Genomic DNA, 22,731 nt, shown 5'->3' with positions numbered 1-22,731 from the left:
GAAAGGAGCATGGTTTCACCATTGTAAGCCTCGGCTCTTTTAGATTTACAGAGGCAGCAACTATGTTAAAAGAGAAAATAATGACATGTATACAGATGTAGGAGCGTAATTTGATCACTCTTTTGTTGCTGAGACTTTTCCTGCACCGCAGGAAATGCAGGTGAGCTTTGTGATTCACCTAAATGAACTGAAAACCCACATTAACACACTGTTATATTAACAGTATTGCACTTTTCATGTAGTCTACTTTTGCCCAGCTGAAAGCAAGATTATGGACTAAATGTTCAAATCTGTTAAAATCCTGTTGCTGTTGGATTATTTTGCTGTGACAATATAGGTCAAATTAAGATCCTACATCTGTAGGCCTATAATGGTTATTTATTGATGGCTGTTAGGGAGTGACATTAGGGATATCTAGCGGCCATTTTTGTTTTCTTCTATGGCATTGATAGTTCTATGTGTCAAACTCTAACTTTTTACGACAGCTAGGCTGGGGTAGGAAGGTATTTTTATACCTACAGTAAATATCAACTATGACCAAGAAGACAAGTGCACCCCTCTCATTCCCAGGTGTTTTAGCCAGGTGGTGTTAGGCTTGTTTGAAGGTTTTGACTGACAGATCACCTGCCAGTTACTGCATGACAAAGAGAGGGTTATTGACAATCTAGTGCAATGTGCAAGAAATAGGTGTTAGTATCCTTCAATCCTTTTAATGGTACTTATCAGACATTACTTGGAGAGATAGCTCTGCCAAGGACAGCTATCCTGAAGCAGGTGACGGTTCTACCATGGCCTTTGTCCATCCAGAAAAGTAAGAGAGAAAAGTGATAAAGAGCCAGAAATAGTAAGAAAGAGAACCCTCCCCTCGAAATCTGTCCAGGGAAATTGATCTAGATGGCTTAGTTAGTCTGGTCCATCACGTTTCCATCCACATACGATATGCCCTTCTCCTTCGCTCTCCCTTCTCCTCCTCCTTCACTCTCCCTTCTCCTTCTCTTTCCCCTTCTCCTCCTTCCCCTTCTCCTTCTGTTTCCCCTTCACCTTCTCTCTCCTCCTGTTCTTTCTCCTTCACCTCCTCCTCCATCTCCTCCTCTTTCCCCTTCGCTCTCCCTTCTCCTCCTTCACTCTCCCTTCTCCTTCTCTTTCCCCTTCTCCTTCTGTTTCCCCTTCACCTTCTCTCTCCTCCTGTTCGTTCTCATTCACCTCCTCCCCCTCCTCCTTCTCTTTTCCCTTCTCCTCCTTCTCCTTGTCCTTTTCCTCAGCTGCTACACCAGGATGTGGGTCCAGGCCCATGGAGCCTTGGAGGACCTCCTGGTGGATGAGCACCCTCCCACTGCCCCTCGGCCACTGAAGGACCGGCTGCAGGTCTTCCAGGGCCTGGCCACCTTCTACCTGAAGTACCTGCAGATCTTCCGCAGCCTGGAGGCTGTCTACGACCAGATAGTTCACCCCCAGAAGAGGCGCATGGTCAGGCACGTGTTGGACGGCGTGATGGGTAGAATCCTGGAGCTCAAGAACGAGATGGTGGAGCTGGAGTTCTCAGAGTTCCACTACTTTGATGATGTGCTGCAGGACCTCAAGCTGACACCTGTGAGTCAGTGGTACTGTATCGGGGACTGAGTGGTAGGACGTGAAGGGGGAATGAGGAAAATGAATTTCTGTATCCTGACAGTCATTTTCAAAGTATTTGGAACTCACCCCTTTAACTCAGAGATTCTACCTTTTGAATCACACACAACGACAGAGAAATATTTCTGCAATATTATACTTTGCAGGAGGACCTGGAGGTGCCCATTCCTCAGTACTTTGTGAGAGAGAAGATGCATGTGCTGCGGGACAGAGAGAAGATGCTGGCTCATGTCATGGCTAAAGGGGGACACATTGAACAGGTTGAGCAGGTTAGAGAAACACACTATCAGACTCCCTTATGGAAGAAATTATTACAATTGTTACCATGCAATTCATTAAAGAAATACGGTTACCTCAGCTTAGATAGATAGTGTGGATGTAAAATAAAATATAAAACTAAAACATTACTCTAGTCTCACACAGCAGACGCTTCTTCCCCAAGTTGTATGCCTGGGGAGGAGGTTACCATTACTCTAGTCTCACACAGCAGACGCTTCTTCCCCAAGTTGTATGCCTGGGGAGGAGTTTAACATTACTCTATTCTCACACAGCAGATGCTTCTTCCCCAAGTTGTATGCCTGGGGAGGAGGTTAACATTACTCTAGTCTCACACAGCAGACGCTTCTTCCCCAAGTTGTATGCCTGGGGAGGAGGTTAACATTACTCTAGTCTCACACAGCAGATGCTTCTTCCCCAAGTTGTATGCCTGGGGAGGAGGTTAACATTACTCTAGTCTCACACAGCAAACGCTTCTTCCCCAAGTTGTATGCCTGGGGAGGAGGTTACCATTACTCTCATAGTGTTGAGGTCCTGTCTCTCTTATGTCTATACTGCTGTCTGTGTCAGGAGCTGTCGGTTCAGACCATGTGTCTGGAGGAAGCTGTTCGGGTCCTTCAGGTTTGTGAGCGGGCACGGCAGGGTCGGCTCAGGCATCGCTTCATGAAGGAGATACGGCAGGCTGAGGAAGAGGGGAGCCAGGCCAAGAGCCAAACACCCATCAGCACCCTGGACCCCGACCAGGCTGCCACACGCATTCAGAAGGTAAGGTGTCTATACTTATTGTTTAGTTTCTCATATTTTGTCCACAAACTTTACTTACAATACCAGGCCTACATTTCCAATAGCTGTTGAACAGTACTGACTGATGTTTTAATACGAGTGAACCACTAAAGACACAACAGTCAGGGAAGCTGATTAACTGGGTTAAAGTAACTGTTCAGTGTTTCCAGATTTCTATGAAATATTACTTATAATTAATTACAACATGAGTGAAATAGTTTTCCTTTTTTATTTATTAAGTATGTTAAAAAGCAGCTTTTCTGTGTTGGAATGGTGTGGGCATTAAAAATATTCATGCAAGTAGACCACTTAAAAAGCAGCTTTTCTGTGTTGGAATGGTATGGGCATTAAAAATATTAATGCAAGTAGACCACTGACTGGCCAGCTCATCCTCAGGATGATGACATCATCCTCTATAAGGAAATAATAAGCATATTTGAAACGGTCTGTTTGAGATACAAGTTTGAGTTGTTAAAAAAAAAAAAAAAAAATCCCCAATTTATGCTTTGTCCACAAATACAAGTATTGGATGAGTTAACAACATTATTTGAGTATGAGTTAACTTTTAAAAGTTAGATTTTCACTGGACATTTACTTTAATATGGTCACAAAGGGTTGTAGTTCATCCCACTCTCTCTAGTTAGAGGGTTGTAGTTCATCACTCTCTCCAGTCAGAGGGTTGTAGCTCAAAGATGGGTAACAGAATACCATCTGTATTAAACCCTGCTATACACTTGGACTGAGTCCAAGTCCAAATCGATGGCTGCTTTTACTTTGTATGGAGAAATGGGTCCAAGTGATATAGTTTTCTGCCTGCTTTCCAAAAGGCACAAGAACTTCATCTCAACAATGTTATCTCAATGTCACCTCTCTGCTGTTGGTTGGTTCAGAACCATAGTACCACCTAGATGTTCTCGTACAGACACCCAGATGTCAAAACGCAGGGTCATCACATTACATGATCAGCAAGGTCATGGAAACGAACACCTACAATTCAGACTCACTTTCAGTTCCCCCCACCATTCTCTCTCATCGGCCCAAGTGTAAACCATCTCTGGCCTAACAAAGCCGCTGGGCACATTGCTTTCACGGAGGAATCGGGTGTGTAGATATTTTATGGAGAGGTTGGATCATGTGTCGTTATAATAATGTGGCATGGCTGAGGTAGTGACAGGTGGTTCTGTTGACCTGACCTGTTAGGGTTCATGTTCAGGTCAGAGCGCTGGGTCAATGTTAATCCCTGTCTTGCACAAGGGACAGTACCGATCAAACACTGTTAGACAAACCTGACTTTGTAAGCAGCACCTTGGTACATTTACATTACATTTAAGTCATTTAGCAGACGCTCTTATCCAGAGCGACTTACAAATTGGAAAGTTCATACATATTCATCCTGGTCCCCCTGTGGGAATTGAACCCACAACCCTGGCGTTGCAAGCGCCATGCTCTACCAACTGAGCCACACGGGACCTGGTAGAACAGGACACTATTTTTCTATCAGATGTCACCACCACTGTGACTGATACAGAGGCTCATTCCTCCCTGCAGTAGTGTTGCATTCCTCGTCTATGTGGGTGGGAGATATCATTGGAGCAGACCAGCCAAAGAGAGGGGTCTCTTCCGTGGGGGAAAAAAAAGCAGGTGTTATCATGTGTAGCGTCTGTCTCCTGCCTGCCAGCCCCCAGGACCTGAGTGTTTGGCATTTGTCGGGCTCTGCTCAGCTCTCAGCTGTTCATGCAATGCAGTATGGGCATGCTGGTTATAAAATCCCCTTTTGTCTGTCCCCTTGTGTTGTGTTCTACTTGTCTCGTTTTATGTTCTATGTGTGTCTTGTTTTGGGTTCTAGGTATGTCTTTTTGTGTCCTAGCTGTCCTGTTTTTCTGGTGTGTTCTAGGTGTCCTGTGTTGTGTCCTAGCTGTCCTGTTGTTCTGGTGTGTTCCAGGTTTGGCGGGGCTACAGTCAGAGGAAGAGGACCAGGAGAGAACGGCTGGAGGAGATGATATTCCTGGGAATGGTGGGTGTACTTGTTCACTGTTCTCTCTACCAGGACTGTGTTGGGTAACAAAGGGGAAGGGTTACTCTGAGTCAGTAAACACAGACTATCACAGACACGTCTGTATTGTGAAGGTCAGCCAATCAGTACCAGTGGTGATAACCAGACAAGCCTTGGTGCCATGGTAACTTTGTTAATCTTCCCTTTGTGCTAAATCTGTTTGTCACTCTCTCTCTCAATTCAATTCAATTTTAATTAAATTTAAGGGGCTTTATTGACATGGGAAACATTGCCTAAGCAAGTGAAATAGATCATAAACAAACGTGAAATAAACAATAAAACAGTAAACATTACACTCACAAAAGTTACAAAAGAATAAAAACATTTCAAATGTGATATTATGTCTATATACATTGTTGTAACGATGTGCAAATAGTTAAAGTACAAAAGGGAAATAAATGGTGTTTGTTCTTCACTGGTTGCCCTTTTCTTGTGGCAACAGGTCACAAATCTTGCTGCTGTGATTGGATTGGATTTGGATTCAAATTCTTCGAGGTTCTGTGTAATCTGAGGGAAATATGTGTCTCTAATATGGTCATACATTGGGTTAGGAAGTGCAGCTCAGTTTCCACCTCATTTTGTGAGCAGTGTGCACATAGGCAGACCTGGCTCTCAAGAGAAGACAGGCTATGGCGACCTTTCTCAATAGCAAGGCTATGCTCACTGAGTCTGTACTTAGTCAAAGCTTTCCTTAATTTTGGGTCAGTCACAGTGGTCAGGTATTCTGCCACTGTTAATTCTTTCCAATGTGTCAAGTAATTATATTTTTGTTTTCTCATGATATGGTTGGGTCTAATTGTGTTGCTGCCCTGGGGCTCTGTGGGATGTGTTTGTGTTTGTGAACAGAGCCCCAGGACCAGCTTGCTTAGGGGACTCTTCTCCAGGTTCATCTCTCTGTAGGTGATGGCTTTGTTATGGAAGGTTTGGGAATCACTTCCTTTTAGGTGGTTGTAGAATTGAACGGCTCTTTTCTGGATTTTGATAATTAGCGGGTATCGGCCTAATTCTGCTCTGCATGCATTATTTGGTGTTTTACGTTGTACACTGAGGATAGTTTTGCAGAATTCTGCATGCAGTCTCAATTTGGTGTTAGTCCCATTTTGTGAATTCCTGGTTGGTGAGCGGACCCCAGACTTCACAACCATAAAGGGCAATGGGTTCTATAACTGATTCAAGTATTTTTAGCCAGATCCTAATTGGTATGTCGAATTGTATGTTCCTTTTGATGGCATAGAAGGCCCTTCTTGCCTTGTCTCTCAGATCGTTCACAGCTTTGTGGAAGTTACTTGTGGTGCTGATGTTTAGGCTGAGGTATGTATAGGTTTTTGTGTGCTCTAGGGCAACGGTGTCTAGATGGAATTTGTATTTGTGGTCCTGGCGACTGGACCTGTTTTGGAACACCATTATTTTGGTCTTACTGAGATTTACTGTCAGGGCCCAGGTCTGGCAGAATCTGTGCAGAAGATCTAGGTGCTGCTGTAGGCCCTCCTCCTTGGTTGGTGACAGAAGCACCAATTCATCAGCAAAGAGTAGACATTTGACTTCAGATTCTAGTAGGGTGAGGCCGGGTGCTGCAGACTGTTCTAGTGCCCTCGCCAATTCGTTGATATATATGTTGAAGAGGGTGGGGCTTAAGCTGCATCCCTGTCTCACCCCACTAATCTCTATAGCTGTGTCTGGTCCTCAGGTCCCTCCAGAGCAGCAGCAGCAGAGGCCCAGCGTGGCCCAGCTGAAGGCCCAGCAGGTGGAGACGACTCGCAGGCTGGTCCAGGAGGAGAATGAGGCTGAGTACCAGAGGGCCCTGGTCAGCATCAAGGAGTCTGTGCGTGCCGTGGACGGCCCTGACCTACGGGAAACCCTGCAAGAGCAGATCAGACAGTGGTTTATCGAGTGCCGGTGAGACAGGCAGGCAACGGGAAGTCTGTCTTCTTTCACAGTAGCTGTATCTTTTTTGTGTTATCTTCTCTCTCTCCCAACCTAACTCCTCCCTCTTTCACTGCCATGTCTCTGAGGTTATCACACCCATAGACTCTTCCTGGCTCCTGCAAAACCCTTCACCACCAGTATGTATCTATCCCTGTTCGTGTCATGAAGAGGAGGTTGGAATGGAAAAGGGGGGAGGACAAGAGCAAAAACAGTGTTAGTGTGAGGCCTAATGTCTGTTAGGTACAGGATATGGCTGGAGGAAAGGAGTCACAGTCAGTGGCTATGTGTGTCTTCCCTCTATGTGTGTCTTCCCCTCTATGTGTGTCTTCCCCTCTATGTGTGTCTTCCCCTCTAGGTGTGTCTTCCCCTCTAGGTGTGTCTTCCCCTCTAGGTGTGTCTTCCCCTCTAGGTGTGTCTTCCCCTCTAGGTGTGTCTTCCCCTCTAGGTGTGTCTTCCCCTCTAGGTGTGTCTTCCCCTCTATGTGTGTCTTCCCTTCTATGTGTGTCTTCCCCTCTATGTGTGTCTTCCCTCCATGTGTGTGTCTTCCCCTCCATGCTAGCTGCCTATTAGTGCATTCCAGGGTGATTTATGGTTGGCCAGCGGTGGGTGCTGCCTGCCTACCCAGTAGATCAGGAACAATGGACATAAGTCATCCAGGCTGGGGGCCCTGGAGAGCCCTGGGGAGTGAACAGAGAGAGAACAGCTCCCATGGGTACGAAGCAATGACCCACAATGGCCCTGGCCTCCACATTCAGCCCCAGTGTGCATCCCAAAAGGCACCCTATTCCCTAAATAGTGTACTACTTTTGACCAGAGACCTATGGGCCCATTTGGGACGCAACACCAGTGTTTCAGGCTCCAGCCTGGCCTCCACGGCCCTGCCCTCTGCTGTGACCTCGGCTGAGCTGCTGACAACATTATAAGCACCGTGACGGATGGATGAGGTGGTCACACCCTCCAGGGTAGTCTAAACTCTAAACCCTGTCGGTACAGCTTCCTCAACCTGTCTGAGGAGAATCTAAACCCTGTTGGTACAGCTTCCTCAACCTGTCTGATGAGAATCTAAACCCTGTCGGTACAGCTTCCTCAACCTGTCTGATGAGAATCTAAACCCTGTTGGTACAGCTTCCTCAACCTGCCTGATGAGAATCTAAACCCTGTCGGTACAGCTTCCTCAACCTGTCTGATGAGAATCTAAACCCTGTCGGTACAGCTTCCTGAACCTGTCTGAGGAGAATCTAAACCCTGTCGGTACAGCTTCCTCAACCTGTCTGATGAGAATCTAAACCCTGTCGGTACAGCTTCCTCAACCTGCCTGATGAGAATCTAAACCCTGTCGGTACAGCTTCCTCAACCTGTCTGATGAGAATCTAAACCCTGTCGGTACAGCTTCCTCAACCTGTCTGATGAGAATCTAAACCCTGTCGGTACAGCTTCCTCAACCTGTCTGATGAGAATCTAAACCCTGTCGGTACAGCTTCCTCAACCTGTCTGATGAGAATCTAAACCCTGTCGGTACAGCTTCCTCAACCTGCCTGATGAGAATCTAAACCCTGTCGGTACAGCTTCCTCAACCTGTCTGAGGAGAATCTAAACCCTGTCGGTACAGCTTCCTCAACCTGTCTGATGAGAATCTAAACCCTGTCGGTAGAGCTTCCTCAACCTGTCTGATGAGAATCTAAACCCTGTCGGTACAGCTTCCTCAACCTGTCTGATGAGAATCTAAACCCTGTCGGTACAGCTTCCTCAACCTGTCTGATGAGAATCTAAACCCTGTCGGTACAGCTTCCTCAACCTGTCTGATGAGAATACAAACCCTGTAGGTACAGCTTCCTCAACCTGTCTGATGAGAATCTAAACCCTGTCGGTACAGCTTCCTCAACCTGTCTGATGAGAATCTAAACCCTGTCGGTACAGCTTCCTCAACCTGTCTGATGAGAATCTAAACCCTGTTGGTACAGCTTCCTCAACCTGCCTGATGAGAATCTAAACCCTGTCGGTACAGCTTCCTCAACCTGTCTGATGAGAATCTAAACCCTGTCGGTACAGCTTCCTCAACCTGTCTGATGAGAATCTAAACCCTGTCGGTACAGCTTCCTCAACCTGTCTGATGAGAATCTAAACCCTGTCGGTACAGCTTCCTCAACCTGCCTGATGAGAATCTAAACCCTGTCGGTACAGCTTCCTCAACCTGTCTGATGAGAATCTAAACCCTGTTGGTACAGCTTCCTCAACCTGTCTGAGGAGAATCTAAACCCTGTTGGTACAGCTTCCTCAACCTGTCTGAGGAGAATCTAAACCCTGTCGGTACAGCTTCCTCAACCTGTCTGATGAGAATCTAAACCCTGTCGGTACAGCTTCCTCAACCTGTCTGATGAGAATCTAAACCCTGTCGGTACAGCTTCCTCAACCTGTCTGATGAGAATCTAAACCCTGTCGGTACAGCTTCCTCAACCTGTCTGATGAGAATCTAAACCCTGTCGGTACAGCTTCCTCAACCTGTCTGATGAGAATCTAAACCCTGTCGGTACAGCTTCCTCAACCTGTCTGATGAGAATCTAAACCCTGTCGGTACAGCTTCCTCAACCTGTCTGATGAGAATCTAAACCCTGTCGGTACAGCTTCCTCAACCTGTCTGTATGAGAATCTAAACCCTGTCGGTACAGCTTCCTCAACCTGTCTGGTGAGAATCTAAACCCTGTCGGTACAGCTTCCTCAACCTGTCTGAGGAGAATCTAAACCCTGTCGGTACAGCTTCCTCAACCTTTCTGATGAGAATACAAAAGTTTCGAGGCCAAGAGGAGAGGACCAGATTTGAAGGAAGTTGGAAGCTAAACGTTGGTTCACAGGGTTGCTCTAAGGTTTAGGATAATGAGAGCTGGAAGGGAAGTGAGGATACATAGTTTGGCATTCCGAAGAGCAATTCCTGGTCGGGTGATTATTTTCTCTCCACGTTGAGATAACTGCTCCATGACACGAACCACCCCTAATTAGTGGAAGTATCTGAGGCATTTAGTAAACCATTAGGAGGGTCTGCCCTCTGGTGACCTTGTTGGAGGTCTGCCATCTAACTCTGACATAGTACAATTCATCAAGAATGATATATCTGTAATGAAAATGATCATTTAAGAACAGGAAGTGTCCCTGATTGTGCCTTTAAAACATGCTATTTATTGTAGAGATGCCACTGGAAAGTTCCCTGACTTCCCCAATGCTGAGGATGGGGGATCAACAGCCATATTTGCACAGAAGACACCTGACCAGGTAGACTAATGACCCATGGTCCTCATCTAACCCACAGACAGTTAACAAACACTCCCTTTCTTTTTCTATGCTCATCTCATCTTTGTTCCTGATAGGTCGCTGCAGAATTAGCAGTGAAAGAGGAAGAGAAGGAGAAGAGGAGGAAAGACAACATAAATAAAGATAAGAAGGGTGGGAAGGACCGCAAGGATCAGAAGAAAGACAAGAAGCGGAAAAGCAAACAGAAGAAAGGAGGAAAAGAAGAAGGAGAGGTGGGCTCAGACAAGGCTTGGCCAATAGTGGCTCATGTTATTAAACAGACAAGGCTTGGTGGCCAATAGTGTCTCATGTTATTAAACAGACACAGCTTGGTGGCCAATAGTGGCTCATGTTATTAAACAGACACGGCTTGGTGGCCAATAGTGGCTCATGTTATTAAACAGACAAGGCTTGGTGGCCAAAAGTGGCTCATGTTATTAAACAGACAAGGCTTGGTGGCCAATAGTGGCTCATGTTATTAAACAGACACGGCTTGGTGGCCAATAGTGGCTCATGTTATTAAACAGACACGGCTTGGTGGCCAATAGTGGCTCATGTTATTAAACAGACAAGGCTTGGTGGCCAATAGTGGCTCATGTTATTAAACAGACACGGCTTGGTGGCCAATAGTGGCTCATGTTATTAAACAGACAAGGCTTGGTGGCCAAAAGTGGCTCATGTTATTAAACAGACAAGGCTTGGTGGCCAATAGTGGCTCATGTTATTAAACAGACAAGGCTTGGTGGCCAAAAGTGGCTCATGTTATTAAACAGACAAGGCTTGGTGGCCAATAGTGGCTCATGTTATTAAACAGACAAGGCTTGGTGGCCAATAGTGGCTCATGTTATTAAACAGACAAGGCTTGGTGGCCAATAGTGGCTCATGTTATTAAACAGACAAGGCTTGGTGGCCAATAGTGGCTCATGTTATTAAACAGACAAGGCTTGGCCAATAGTGGCTCATGTTATTAAACAGACACGGCTTGGTGGCCAATAGTGGCTCATGTTATTAAACAGACAAGGCTTGGCCAATAGTGGCTCATGTTATTAAACAGACATGGCTTGGTGGCCAATAGTGGCTCATGTTATTAAACAGACAAGGCTTGGTGGCCAATAGTGGCTCATGTTATTAAACAGACAAGGCTTGGTGGCCAATAGTGGCTCATGTTATTAAACAGACAAGGCTTGGTGGCCAATAGTGGCTCATGTTATTAAACAGACACGGCTTGGTGGCCAATAGTGGCTCATGTTATTAAACAGACAAGGCTTGGTGGCCAATAGTGGCTCATGTTATTAAACAGACAAGGCTTGGTGGCCAATAGTGGCTCATGTTATTAAACAGACAAGGCTTGGTGGCCAATAGTGGCTCATGTTATTAAACAGACAAGGCTTGGTGGCCAATAGTGGCTCATGTTATTAAACAGACAAGGCTTGGTGGCCAATAGTGGCTCATGTTATTAAACAGACATGGCTTGGTGGCCAATAGTGGCTCATGTTATTAAACAGACAAGGCTTGGTGGCCAATAGTGGCTCATGTTATTAAACAGACAAGGCTTGGTGGCCAATAGTGGCTCATGTTATTAAACAGACAAGGCTTGGTGGCCAATAGTGGCTCATGTTATTAAACAGACACGGCTTGGTGGCCAATAGTGGCTCATGTTATTAAACAGACAAGGCTTGGTGGCCAATAGTGGCTCATGTTATTAAACAGACAAGGCTTGGTGGCCAATAGTGGCTCATGTTATTAAACAGACAAGGCTTGGTGGCCAATAGTGGCTCATGTTATTAAACAGACAAGGCTTGGTGGCCAATAGTGGCTCATGTTATTAAACAGACAAGGCTTGGTGGCCAATAGTGGCTCATGTTATTAAACAGACAAGGCTTGGTGGCCAATAGTGGCTCATGTTATTAAACAGACAAGGCTTGGTGGCCAATAGTGGCTCATGTTATTAAACAGACAAGGCTTGGCCAATAGTGGCTCATGCTATTAAACAGACAAGGCTTGATGGCCAATAGTAGCTTCAGAATTGCTTTATCCAGGCTTTTGATAAGAAGAGCTCAGTTTATTCTCTTCCCCTGAAACATAACTGATCTGAGTCTGACCTTAATTCCATTCTTAAAACAAAGTGAATCATAACTGATCTGAGTCTGACCTTAATGCCATTCTTAAAACAAAGTGAAACATCCAAAACCTTCAGAAGCCCACAGAGTCTCAAAGTCAAACCAGTAGACCGAAAGTGTAAGTGACAGAGTGCTTTTCCTCTTAAGCGAATTGAAGTAAGCGCTTTATTGCAGCCTCTCTCCACCTGTTTTCCTCATGAAGGCCCAATCCCTCTGGACGTGCACAATTAAGACCATCAAATACACCTCCGCTACTAAATCAGAGGCTAAGCGGTAGAGCTTTGTCCCATGGTCTTCTCAGATGACTGAGGGTGTGCTGGAACGATAGAGATGTTTACTGCTGAAGACTGTGAAGACTCTGTGAGGAAATGTTTCTGATTTCAGTCAAGTGTTCCTCAAAATGGTTTGTTCAAGCCAAGGATTCAGTCCCAGTCCACATCCCCCTGGCATGAACATACCCCGTGGAACAACAATATGTCTCTCGTTGTCCCACATCAAGCCAATGAAACTAAGGGCTATATTCATTCTGTATCGCTGAAGCGTTACAGATTACGCAATATAAATGTAAAGGTAAATTCCGATTGAGCTGACATGTGCAGCGTTTATTGTGAATGAAGGCTCAGCTCATGCTGGAACATTGGCTTTAAATTTAAATGACTCTGTAACACTGTATTTCCTGGATACGGATTGAATAGAGCACTAAGATTATTCATGACTATTTTGTTGAATGACTTCTCTATGACTATAAATCTCTTATTGAAGTAGCTAATATGTGTTCCTGAACAGAATAGCAACAGCTATTGGATAAGGAGGTCACTTGTTTTCAATCAAAGTCTATTTAACCAGGTTTACCGTACAGTCCTGGACATCCGGTTACAGAGTTTGCTTGAATAGGGCTCTTAGAATAGCTGTGATAATGGTTGAGGGTGATAATGTAGGATTAAAGCCATAAGAACTGATAAGAGATGTTCAGGAGAACAGAGCTGAGCCTTGGCAGAGCTGCTCTCCTTTGTAGTTGGGAGTCACTTTAGCCTCTCAGACAGAATGGCACAGTGTGCTTCTGAGGGAGGTGTGTGATTAAACTAGCACTCTGCAGTCTGGCAGAGAGTCTAAAAGCAGACTGACCGTCTCAGAGATTAAAACCAATGTGTCTCAGTCTGTCACTCACGCCTTTACCAGAGACAGATAGAGTTAAAAAGGGCATGATACTTCTCGTTTTACAGTATGGCTAATCCTGTACACTGGGGACCTTACAATGTTCTAGAATCAGGATGATGTCATGACTGGTGGTTACCGTGCAACAGAAGAGGATTACAAGTCCTCACTCATATTGTCTGGCTCTGATCCCACAGACTAGAATGGAAGCATTGTTCACGTAAAAACCAAAGAAATGCCCCTTTAATTTGCTGTGGAGGAACATGTCACATCCACCTGACCACAGCTCATGAACCAGAGAAATAGCGTGGCTAGAAGGGGACACACTTTACAGGCTTCGTTCCTGGAGGAGCATTCCAGATGTGCTTGGTATGGGATGGTCGAACTCATCAAATAGACACTTCATCTCTATACTGCTTTCTGTGACGGGCAGTATTACGTCTGTAACGGAGGTTAAGTTACACATTGACTCATGGTGGTGTGAACGGTTATATTTTAAACCCTATGGTTGTGCCCTGATTTGTTATTGGACTTCTATGGGACTTCCTTAACCTTGTCCTGAACAATCCTGAACAGCCCTACAAAGAGAAACAATGAAGTGTTGTCTATAGATAAACACTGGTTTACCAACACAACCCCCCCACTCTTAAGCACGATGATCGACATCAGTTCCTCACTACCTGATCCGTCTCTATTAAAACCCTAGTACGTTTTCACAGTCCTGAAACGCAACATCTGACATTCGGATCATGCCTGTCCTGGTCCTGGTCCTGGTCCTGGTCCTGGTCGATCCATAAGGACGCTTCCTGCCTCGCACCATGAGTGTCGTCATCCAACATTGGAGCGTATTATGAAGCACTTAAGATTCCTCCAATATTTTCAAATGGATTTCTCCCTCTTTTGGGAGCCATTAAATGCTAATGGAGAAATGTATTAAAGAATGAGAGGGAACATAAAACATGCCATGTCTGAATAACTGATTCCCTTTGAGAACAGCCCCCCCCAGTCCACTCCCTACCTGTCTAGAACTCTCCTGTGTGTGTGCGTGCATGAGCGCGTGTGTTTCCGTATGCGTGCATGTGTAAAGGGACTGGATGTTGATGTAGTTCTATAAGTCATCCACCCAGCATCTCTCTGTCTGCTACTGTTTATCCACATCATCAAAGTTAGCATGGATAGTTCTGGATCTGACCTGGTGTAACAGCATGGATAGTTCTGGATCTGATCTGGTGTCACAGCATGGATAGTTCTGGATCTGACCTGGTATTACAGCATGGATAGTTCTGGATCTGATCTGGTGTCACAGCATGGATAGTTCTGGATCTGACCTGGTGTAACAGCATGGATAGTTCTGGATCTGATCTGTTGTCACAGCATGGATAGTTCTGGATCTGACCTGGTATTACAGCATGGATAGTTCTGGATCTGACCTGGTATTACAGCATGGATAGTTCTGGATCTGACCTGGTGTAACAGCATGGATAGTTATGGATCTGACCTGGTATTACAGCATAGATAGTTCTGGATCTGACCTGGTGTAACAGCATGGATAGTTCTGGATCTGACCTGGTGTAACAGCATGGATAGTTCTGGATCTGACCTGGTATTACAGCATGGATAGTTCTGGATCTGACCTGGTGTAACAGCATGGATAGTTCTGGATCTGACCTGGTATTACAGCATAGATAGTTCTGGATCTGACCTGGTGTAACAGCATGGATAGTTCTGGATCTGACCTGGTGTAACAGCATGGATAGTTCTGGATCTGACCTGGTATTACAGCATAGATAGTTCTGGATCTGACCTGGTATTACAGCATAGATAGTTCTGGATCTGACCTGGTATTACAGCATGGATAGTTCTGGATCTGACCTGGTATTACAGCATAGATAGTTCTGGATCTGACCTGGTATTACAGCATGGATAGTTATGGATCTGACCTGGTATTACAGCATAGATAGTTCTGCATCTTACCTGGTATTACAGCATGGATAGTTCTGGATCTGACCTGGTATTACAGCATGGATAGTTATGGATCTGACCTGGTATTACAGCATAGATAGTTCTGGATCTGACCTGGTATTACAGCATAGATAGTTATGGATCTGACCTGGTGTAACAGCACAGATAGTTCTGGATCTGACCTGGTGTAACAGCACAGCGAAGGGCAGGTCATCTGTAGAGCAGCTTTGAACTCTATCCAAGTCATGTGGAGTCTCTGAAAACCTCTCCACTAAATTAGCCATAAGACCTGAGACCCCTGGCGTTACCTTAAACTACAAGGTGCTATTTCCTTTCTGCCTTGCTTAGATTGCATCTATCCTAAAATGCATAGACTATACATAGGACTTTGAGAAAATAATACGGAATGAAACTACTTATAAAGCTTTAAAACTGTGTCCAGCTGTAATACACGTAATGTAATTGATTGATTAATTTCTTGTCTCTTGAAGGAGGAGGAGAAGGGCTGGAAAATGCCCCCGAGCAACTTCCTCCCAACTGTTGTGGAGGGAAACAAAATGTACAAAGGTGAGTTAGAGAGTAGGTATGAGGACCATAGTAATGTATAAAGGTGAGTTAGAGAGTAGGTATGAGGACCATAGTAATGTATAAAGGTGAGTTAGAGAGTAGGTATGAGGACCATAGTAATGTATAAAGGTGAGTTAGAGAGTAGGTATGAGGACCATAGTAATGTATAAAGGTGAGTTAGAGAGTAGGTATGAGAACTATAGTAATGTATAAAGGTGAGTTAGAGAGTAGGTATGAGGACCATAGTAATGTATAAAGGTGAGTTAGAGAGTAGGTATGAGGACCATAGTAATGTATAACGGGGAGTTAGAGAGTAGGTATGAGGACCATAGTAATGTATAAAGGTGAGTTAGAGAGTAGGTATGAGGACCATAGTAATGTATAAAGGTGAGTTAGAGAGTAGGTATGAGGACCATAGTAATGTATAAAGGTGAGTTAGAGAGTAGGTATGAGGACCATAGTAATGTATAAAGGTGAGTTAGAGAGTAGGTATGAGGACCATAGTAATGTATAAAGGTGAGTTAGAGAGTAGGTATGAGGACCATAGTAATGTATAAAGGTGAGTTAGAGAGTAGGTATGAGGACCATAGTAATGTGGTGATAAGAGGCAGTGATGAACTATTTACACAGCATTGCTAACGGGTCGAGCTGATAGGCACAGATCTGAAGTCTACCTTCCACAGTGTTTCTCTCTGTGATGGTTCATGATGTCTCACTGAAGACAGCGGTGTATAGTGACAGAAGTTACAGCTTGAGAGGCTAGTGGTTTCTGAATCTTTACCATGGGCCTGTTGTTGGTGTTTTTTGAATCAGTGTGGGACCACAAATCAATCTGATCACCTGACAGACTTCCTGTCTCCCATGGTGCCCTGGGCCCTTAACGAGGAAGTGATGCATGCCGCCCAGGCTCCTGTCTCTCAGTGACCCGTGGAGGAGCGTGTGTCCAACCCCCATGTCTGTCATTTACACAATGACTCAGTGAGGAGCAGTTGGACCTGGAGCCTCCAGATTGTTGTTTCAAGTCAACCACCCTGCTTCCTCCAAATCCAATGGAGATGGATGACTGACTTTGTTTTGGTGTTTTAGCTTTTCGCAGGTTTAGTCATTAGCCCTTTGACAGCTATCCCCTCTTCTGGTTAAGTCAGTTTGACTCTTTCCACATTTTGATAGGCGACCAAGGGAGATTTCAACAGAATGTTGAGTACTGAAGTCTGTGTTGACTGACTCCAGCTGTCTCCCCTAATGGAGGAACAATGCAGAGAAATGACAGAAGCTACTGCTTCCCTCCTGTTGCTGCCAGATACAGGCCAGACATCCAGGAGTAACTCCACCTATCTCCAAAAGCTGCTGCTTCCCTCCTGTTGCTGCCAGATACAGGTCAAACATCCAGGAGTAACTCCACCTATCTCCAAAAGCTGCTGCTTCCCTCCTGTTGCTGCCAGATACAGGTCAGACATCCAGGAGTAACTCCACCTATCTCCAAAAGCTCCTGCTTCCCTCCTGTTGCTGCCAGATACAGGTCAAACATCCAGGAGTAACTCCACCTATCTCCAAAAGCTGCTGCTTCCCTCCTGTTGCTGCCAGATACAGGTCAAACATCCAGGAGTAACTCCACCTATCTCCAAAAGCTGCTGCTTCCCTCCTGTTGCTGCCAGATACAGGTCAAACATCCAGGAGTAACTCCACCTATCTCCAAAAGCTGCTGCTTCCCTCCTGTTGCTGCCAGATACAGGTCAAACATCCAGGAGTAACTCCACCTATCTCCAAAAGCTGCTGCTTCCCTCCTGTTGCTGCCAGATACAGGTCAGACATCCAGGAGTAACTCTCCCTTTGAGCTCGTCTGGCTTCAATATTTTACTCCTTAAAGACTCAAACCCTTTCAACAACGTTTCAACAACCAGATGAAGCTTCTTGGTCCCGAGTAGGGAGGAATCTCTCTCTCTGGAGGAGTCTGCATCCTCCGACCACATACATCCTGGCTCTCATCACTCCTTTCTCTCCCCCTCTCCCTCCCTTCATTTAACTGATCTGACCCAGTCACCTGAGGTGGAAGGGTTCGAGGTGGAATGGTGGAATGCTTCTCTGAGGGCAGCATGTGTTATTTGGCTTCTCGCAGGCGGTTCCACTGCTGCACAAACACCCACAAATCACAGAGGGAAATATGCGGGATCAGTCACCACTGCTCTCCGGGCGTGCCTCGAAGGTCTACAGGGTTGGTGCCAAAACAACAAACATTATTCAGAGGAGAAATGGCGTGATTATTATATTACGCAGGCTTATCCCCCAAAGCTGTGGGGAGTATTATGGATAGCACAGTAGTTTCATTTAAACGTCTATGAACTCAATAGTTCCAATCTGAATTCCAGGCAGTTTAGTAATTGAAATGGAATTGACTCCCTCTCTGATACAAAGCTACCAGTCAATATCTCGGCTCATTGAACGTCCATGGGCCTGTGATATCCTTGGATGAAAGGTAAGTGAATGAGGCTGAAGGGAAGTGAGTGAATAGTCGCTGTGTGTATATCTGTGCCACAGTGTCAAATTCAGCCCTTTCAAGCTGCTGCGCTACTTCCTAATCTACACAATGAGAGCATTAGAGTCAAATCACTGGGATATCCTGTTGACGTCCCCATGGAGGACAAAGATACAGCCTTCTCAGAGTTCCCAGCTTAATGAGATATGTCATAACAACACAATAACGCCTTTATTCAAAGATACCTATAGTCCAGTTGTAAACACACGTATTTAGAGCAGGTGACCCATGTGGGAATTCAATTGGAGCCACAACATTGGTCTTGCCATCACTGGTTTAACAAACTCCACCTTTTTTGGGAGAAGCTCAGTGGTCTTTTGATCAGAATCATACTCCAAACAACAGAACCAGCTGGAGAAATCATTACCACGCTGATAGAGACTAACATCTTACTTGTGTCTAACCCTAGTCTGTCAGTGACCGTAGAAGGTCTCTGCTCTGCGTCTCCTTTAGTTCAGTATTGAGGGGGTGAAGGAGAGGGTAACAGAACCTACAACCAATAGTCAGTCAGCAACTGTAGAGTTAGCAGGAAGTCATTATATTCCCAGTCAAAAGTGTTCAATTCTCTCCTCGTTATGATTCACCTCAGAATGTCAACTGGTACAACACAGGGCTTTAGGTTACATTCCTGTTAGAAGCAACACACACACAGACCTTTGAGATGTAATGAAGACCAGATGCTGGCCCAGCTCTTTACACCTCACCACCTGACCTTCACAACGTTTATAACTGTGTGTGTGTGTGTGTGTGTGTGTGTGTGTGTGTGTGTGTGTGTGTGTGTGTGTGTGTGTGTGTGTGTGTGTGTGTGTGTGTGTGTGTGTGTGTGTGTGCACTGTGTACTGTGTACTGTGTACTGTGTAGTGAGGTCAGCGGTTTCTACAAGGCCATAGAGCGGCTTTGCCTATATCAGGGGCCAGTCTCTCTTATTAGCCCAAACTCGCCCCGGTCTAAGTTAGCTGTAGGTTGACGGCGTCTAGACTCCAACATGAGAGGGGAGTGATTGATTTTGAGGTTTTTATTAGGAGTGACCTCTCCTCTTAGTGCCTCATAGTAAAGGACAGGGACTAAAACACTGCAGCTGGTCCTCCTCCCTCTCCTCCCACTCTCTCTCCTCCCTCTCCTCCCTCATCCCCCTCTCCCTCTCTTCTCCTCCTCCCTCCTCTCTTCTCTTCCTCCCCCCTCTCTTCTCCTCCTTTCTCTCTTTCATCATCTCCCTTTAACCTCAGCATTAAAGATCCTAAAACACAGTTTGTCATTAACATTCATAAAGAGCAGAATATAGCTCTTAAACCCATGTAAAACATCCAGCCTGTCAAAGGCCTGATTAAAAATAATAATAATAAACGTCAGGGCGCTTTGTAAACGGTGGTCCTGTCACATCAGCTCTGTTTTATCAGGTGTGTGTAATTGGAAAATGGTTTAATGACTGGCTCGTTAGGTTGATTTAGATGTAATGAAGCGGAAAAGGTGAAGCAAATATTTACCCAGAATTCAATGAGGGTTCAGGTCTATAGGTCCGTTCCTCTGAGAGTTTGTGTTTGTTGGGAAAACAAAAGACGCTTGACTTTCTCGGTAGTGTGAGACTTTGTCATCTTGTCCACACACTAGTCACGGCTAAGTGTTTCATTGAGGTGATAGTTCATTGTGTGCTACTTTATCCTGTTATTTTTGTTTTGTTTTGTTTCCGTCCCTCTCGCTGGGTACTTTTTTTTGTTTATATCACTTTTTTCCCACTACCTCCTCTACTTCCCCCCATACATCCCAGCTGGGCTGGGGGCTGGAAGGGAACCGTGGACGGATAAACCCTGGGAGCGTGATTGGAACTGGAACTCTCTTCCTGTGTGCCCAGGCAAGCCAGAGCCAGCGTCACGGAGCAGCGGTTGGATGTGAACCATGGATATCATTTCAATTTCCTGGCCAGAGGACCGTGCAATAGGAAGCATTCTTTACTTAGTAGACTCACTCTTCCTGTTTGCAGCTCAGCTCAAAACACCTTGTTTTTCCCAGAGTGAACAGGCAGAAGAGAAGGGGGCTCTGTGGTAGAAAGGTGTGCAGCAGCATACTAATGGCTAGATATATATTGGAAGCCGAAGCACATACTGTGGGTGTAGCAGACTGTGGCCCTGGCAAAGGAAAACGCTGTTGATCACACTTCAGCTCTAATCTGTGTCTTTCACCAGGCCAGGTGGTATATACGTGTATATATATATATGGCCAACACAGTGTATCCAATGACAGAGCAGCCTGTTCTTACAGGTGTGTGTGTGTGTGTGTGGCCGGTATGTGTCGCAAGGAATCATTATATTAGATATGCTTGACGTGAGCTTGTCCAATAGCCAGCTTGGTCAAGTGAACTGATTAAATTGCCGTTGGCTTATCCTCAGACCTAGTGAGGCTTTATTCTCTACCCAGCCTAAGTCTCTTAAACTCTCCTAATGGCAATATAGTGGACTTGAAATGCTGACCACTTGCACCACTGCTTTCTATTCACACCCTTCTACCTTCAGAGGCATAGAAACAAACAGACAGATTGAGTTTTGGGAACACACACGAGACAAGAGAAAAGGTAATTACATGTATCAGATTGCCTGGGGGATGTTTTGCAACGGGGGACTTTAAAAAAGGGGGCCTTGTGGAGGAGGAGAGGAAAGGTTGATCTCTGACCTTCCGAGCAGATCTCATTTCAAAGAGACGCCGTATATAGAGGTGCCACCGGAGCAAGCTGTTAAACCAATGGCCTTTGACTCCTGCCTGAACTTGACAGGTCTTCATCCGAAGGGGGTGGGATTTATCTGTCAAATGTGAAAACAAGTCGGATGTTGGTAATTATCTTGTGATACCATGTTAACAAAAAGGTCTCACAAAATGTCACATTTTGACCACAACCATGCCAATGCAGAGACCAAAGGAGGATTTTAGAAGAGAGATGGCAGAGCAGCTGGGGTCTTCTGTCTGTAATGGCCTATGGCTGTACCAGTGTTTAGTTGTCCGGCATTTTGAGTGGTTGTTTTGAAGGCTCAGATCCCATTCCCCCCACCTGTCTGGCTTGATGTGGAAATCTTTGCTTGGCGTTGTGACAGGCCGGTAGCAGGAACAGGAAGTTAATTTCCTGACCAGGAAGTGGTGCCTGAGAGCGGACAGAGCAACTTAGAGAGGACAATATGCATTGCCTTAGTCCCACACACAAACACATACACACACATATACACACACACATACACACACACAGTCCTCCACCTGCACCTGCCTCTCTCTCTGGTCAAGTCTGCTTTCCCTACTGACCACTCCAGCATGCTTCCTCATGCTCTACTGTCAGTGATGGATGGGGGGTGTGTGTGTGTGTGTGTGTGTGTGTGTGTGTGTGTGTGTGTGTGTGTGTGTGTGTGTGTATGTAGACGTGTGGCAGGGGCGTGATGAGAAACAGAACTTCCTGCAGCGGTTTGATGCCCAGCTGGTGCGTGAGGAGAAGAGGTTGGAGGTGGAGGAGGAGGTCAGAGTTCAGGTGAGAGACTAGGCCGTTGGTCTCAACACACACACACACTTCAATCATATGTGACCGACCGCCTCGATTCGGTCTTATGTTGCAAAATTTGAAATTGTGTTTTTTACATTGGATAAAAGTAGATGACTCGGAACTAGAAAATTGTATATCATACACTGCAGTTGTGGAACAATGGGAAAGAAATTCTGCTTTGAAAGTTGATAAACTTGTAACCCCCCTTTTGAGAAAATGATCCTTGAATGTTTTGGTACCTACTGGAGAGCTCTTCATTAGGGATTCACTTGAGACCATTTGCTAAACAGAGTGCGTAGTTTAGTAAACAACCAAAAATTTGAAGACTAAAAGTGGTAAAAGTAGTAGCCTACAATAAGGAAATACACTTGATCTCGTCCTTGTCCTATTTCGTCACATTCGTCACATTACCGTCTATGGTAAACACACACTATATCAAATACATTCAAAGTTTATTTGTCACATGCACAGGATACAGAAGGTGTAAACGGTACAGTGAAATGGTTACGTGCATATTTGTATAGTAGTAATATCAAAAATAGAAAGTGTCCACATAAAATATTGTATAAATATTTTACATTTATTAGATGATGCTTAGTGCTTACCCAGACACACTAACCAACCCCCAGACACACTAACCAACCCCCAGACACGCCGGCCAACCCCCAGACACGCCGGCCAACCCCCAGACACGCCGGCCAACCCCCAGACACGCCGGCCAACCCCCAGACACGCCGGCCAACCCCCAGACACGCCGGCCAACCCCCAGACACGCCGGCCAACCCCCAGACACGCCGGCCAACCCCCAGACACGCCGGCCAACCCCCAGACACGCCGGCCAACCCCCAGACACGTTAACCAACCCCCAGACACGTTAACCAACCCCCAGACACGTTAACCAACCCCCAGACACGTTAACCAACCCCCAGAC

At 45.5% G+C, this 22,731-nt stretch overlaps 1 protein-coding gene across 2 annotated transcripts in view; it reads left to right on the top strand.

Annotated features, from left to right (window-relative positions):
• The window catches only part of iqca1 (IQ motif containing with AAA domain 1), a 47,792-nt gene that overhangs the window by 1,601 nt on the left and 23,460 nt on the right, over nucleotides 1-22,731 (top strand). For both annotated transcript variants that reach the window (XM_071330437.1, XM_071330436.1), the window contains 9 exons: nucleotides 1,263-1,590; nucleotides 1,776-1,898; nucleotides 2,476-2,670; nucleotides 4,631-4,702; nucleotides 6,429-6,637; nucleotides 9,847-9,931; nucleotides 10,027-10,182; nucleotides 15,678-15,753; nucleotides 21,682-21,788. In XM_071330437.1, the coding sequence (XP_071186538.1) occupies nucleotides 1,263-1,590; nucleotides 1,776-1,898; nucleotides 2,476-2,670; nucleotides 4,631-4,702; nucleotides 6,429-6,637; nucleotides 9,847-9,931; nucleotides 10,027-10,182; nucleotides 15,678-15,753; nucleotides 21,682-21,788 (1,351 nt within the window). The remainder of the gene's footprint in view (nucleotides 1-1,262; nucleotides 1,591-1,775; nucleotides 1,899-2,475; nucleotides 2,671-4,630; nucleotides 4,703-6,428; nucleotides 6,638-9,846; nucleotides 9,932-10,026; nucleotides 10,183-15,677; nucleotides 15,754-21,681; nucleotides 21,789-22,731) is intronic.

The sequence above is a fragment of the Salvelinus alpinus genome, chromosome 10, assembly GCF_045679555.1.
Source record: "Salvelinus alpinus chromosome 10, SLU_Salpinus.1, whole genome shotgun sequence".
NCBI classification, from domain to species: Eukaryota; Metazoa; Chordata; class Actinopteri; order Salmoniformes; family Salmonidae; genus Salvelinus; species Salvelinus alpinus.
This window is presented reverse-complemented; position numbering and strand designations above follow the sequence as displayed.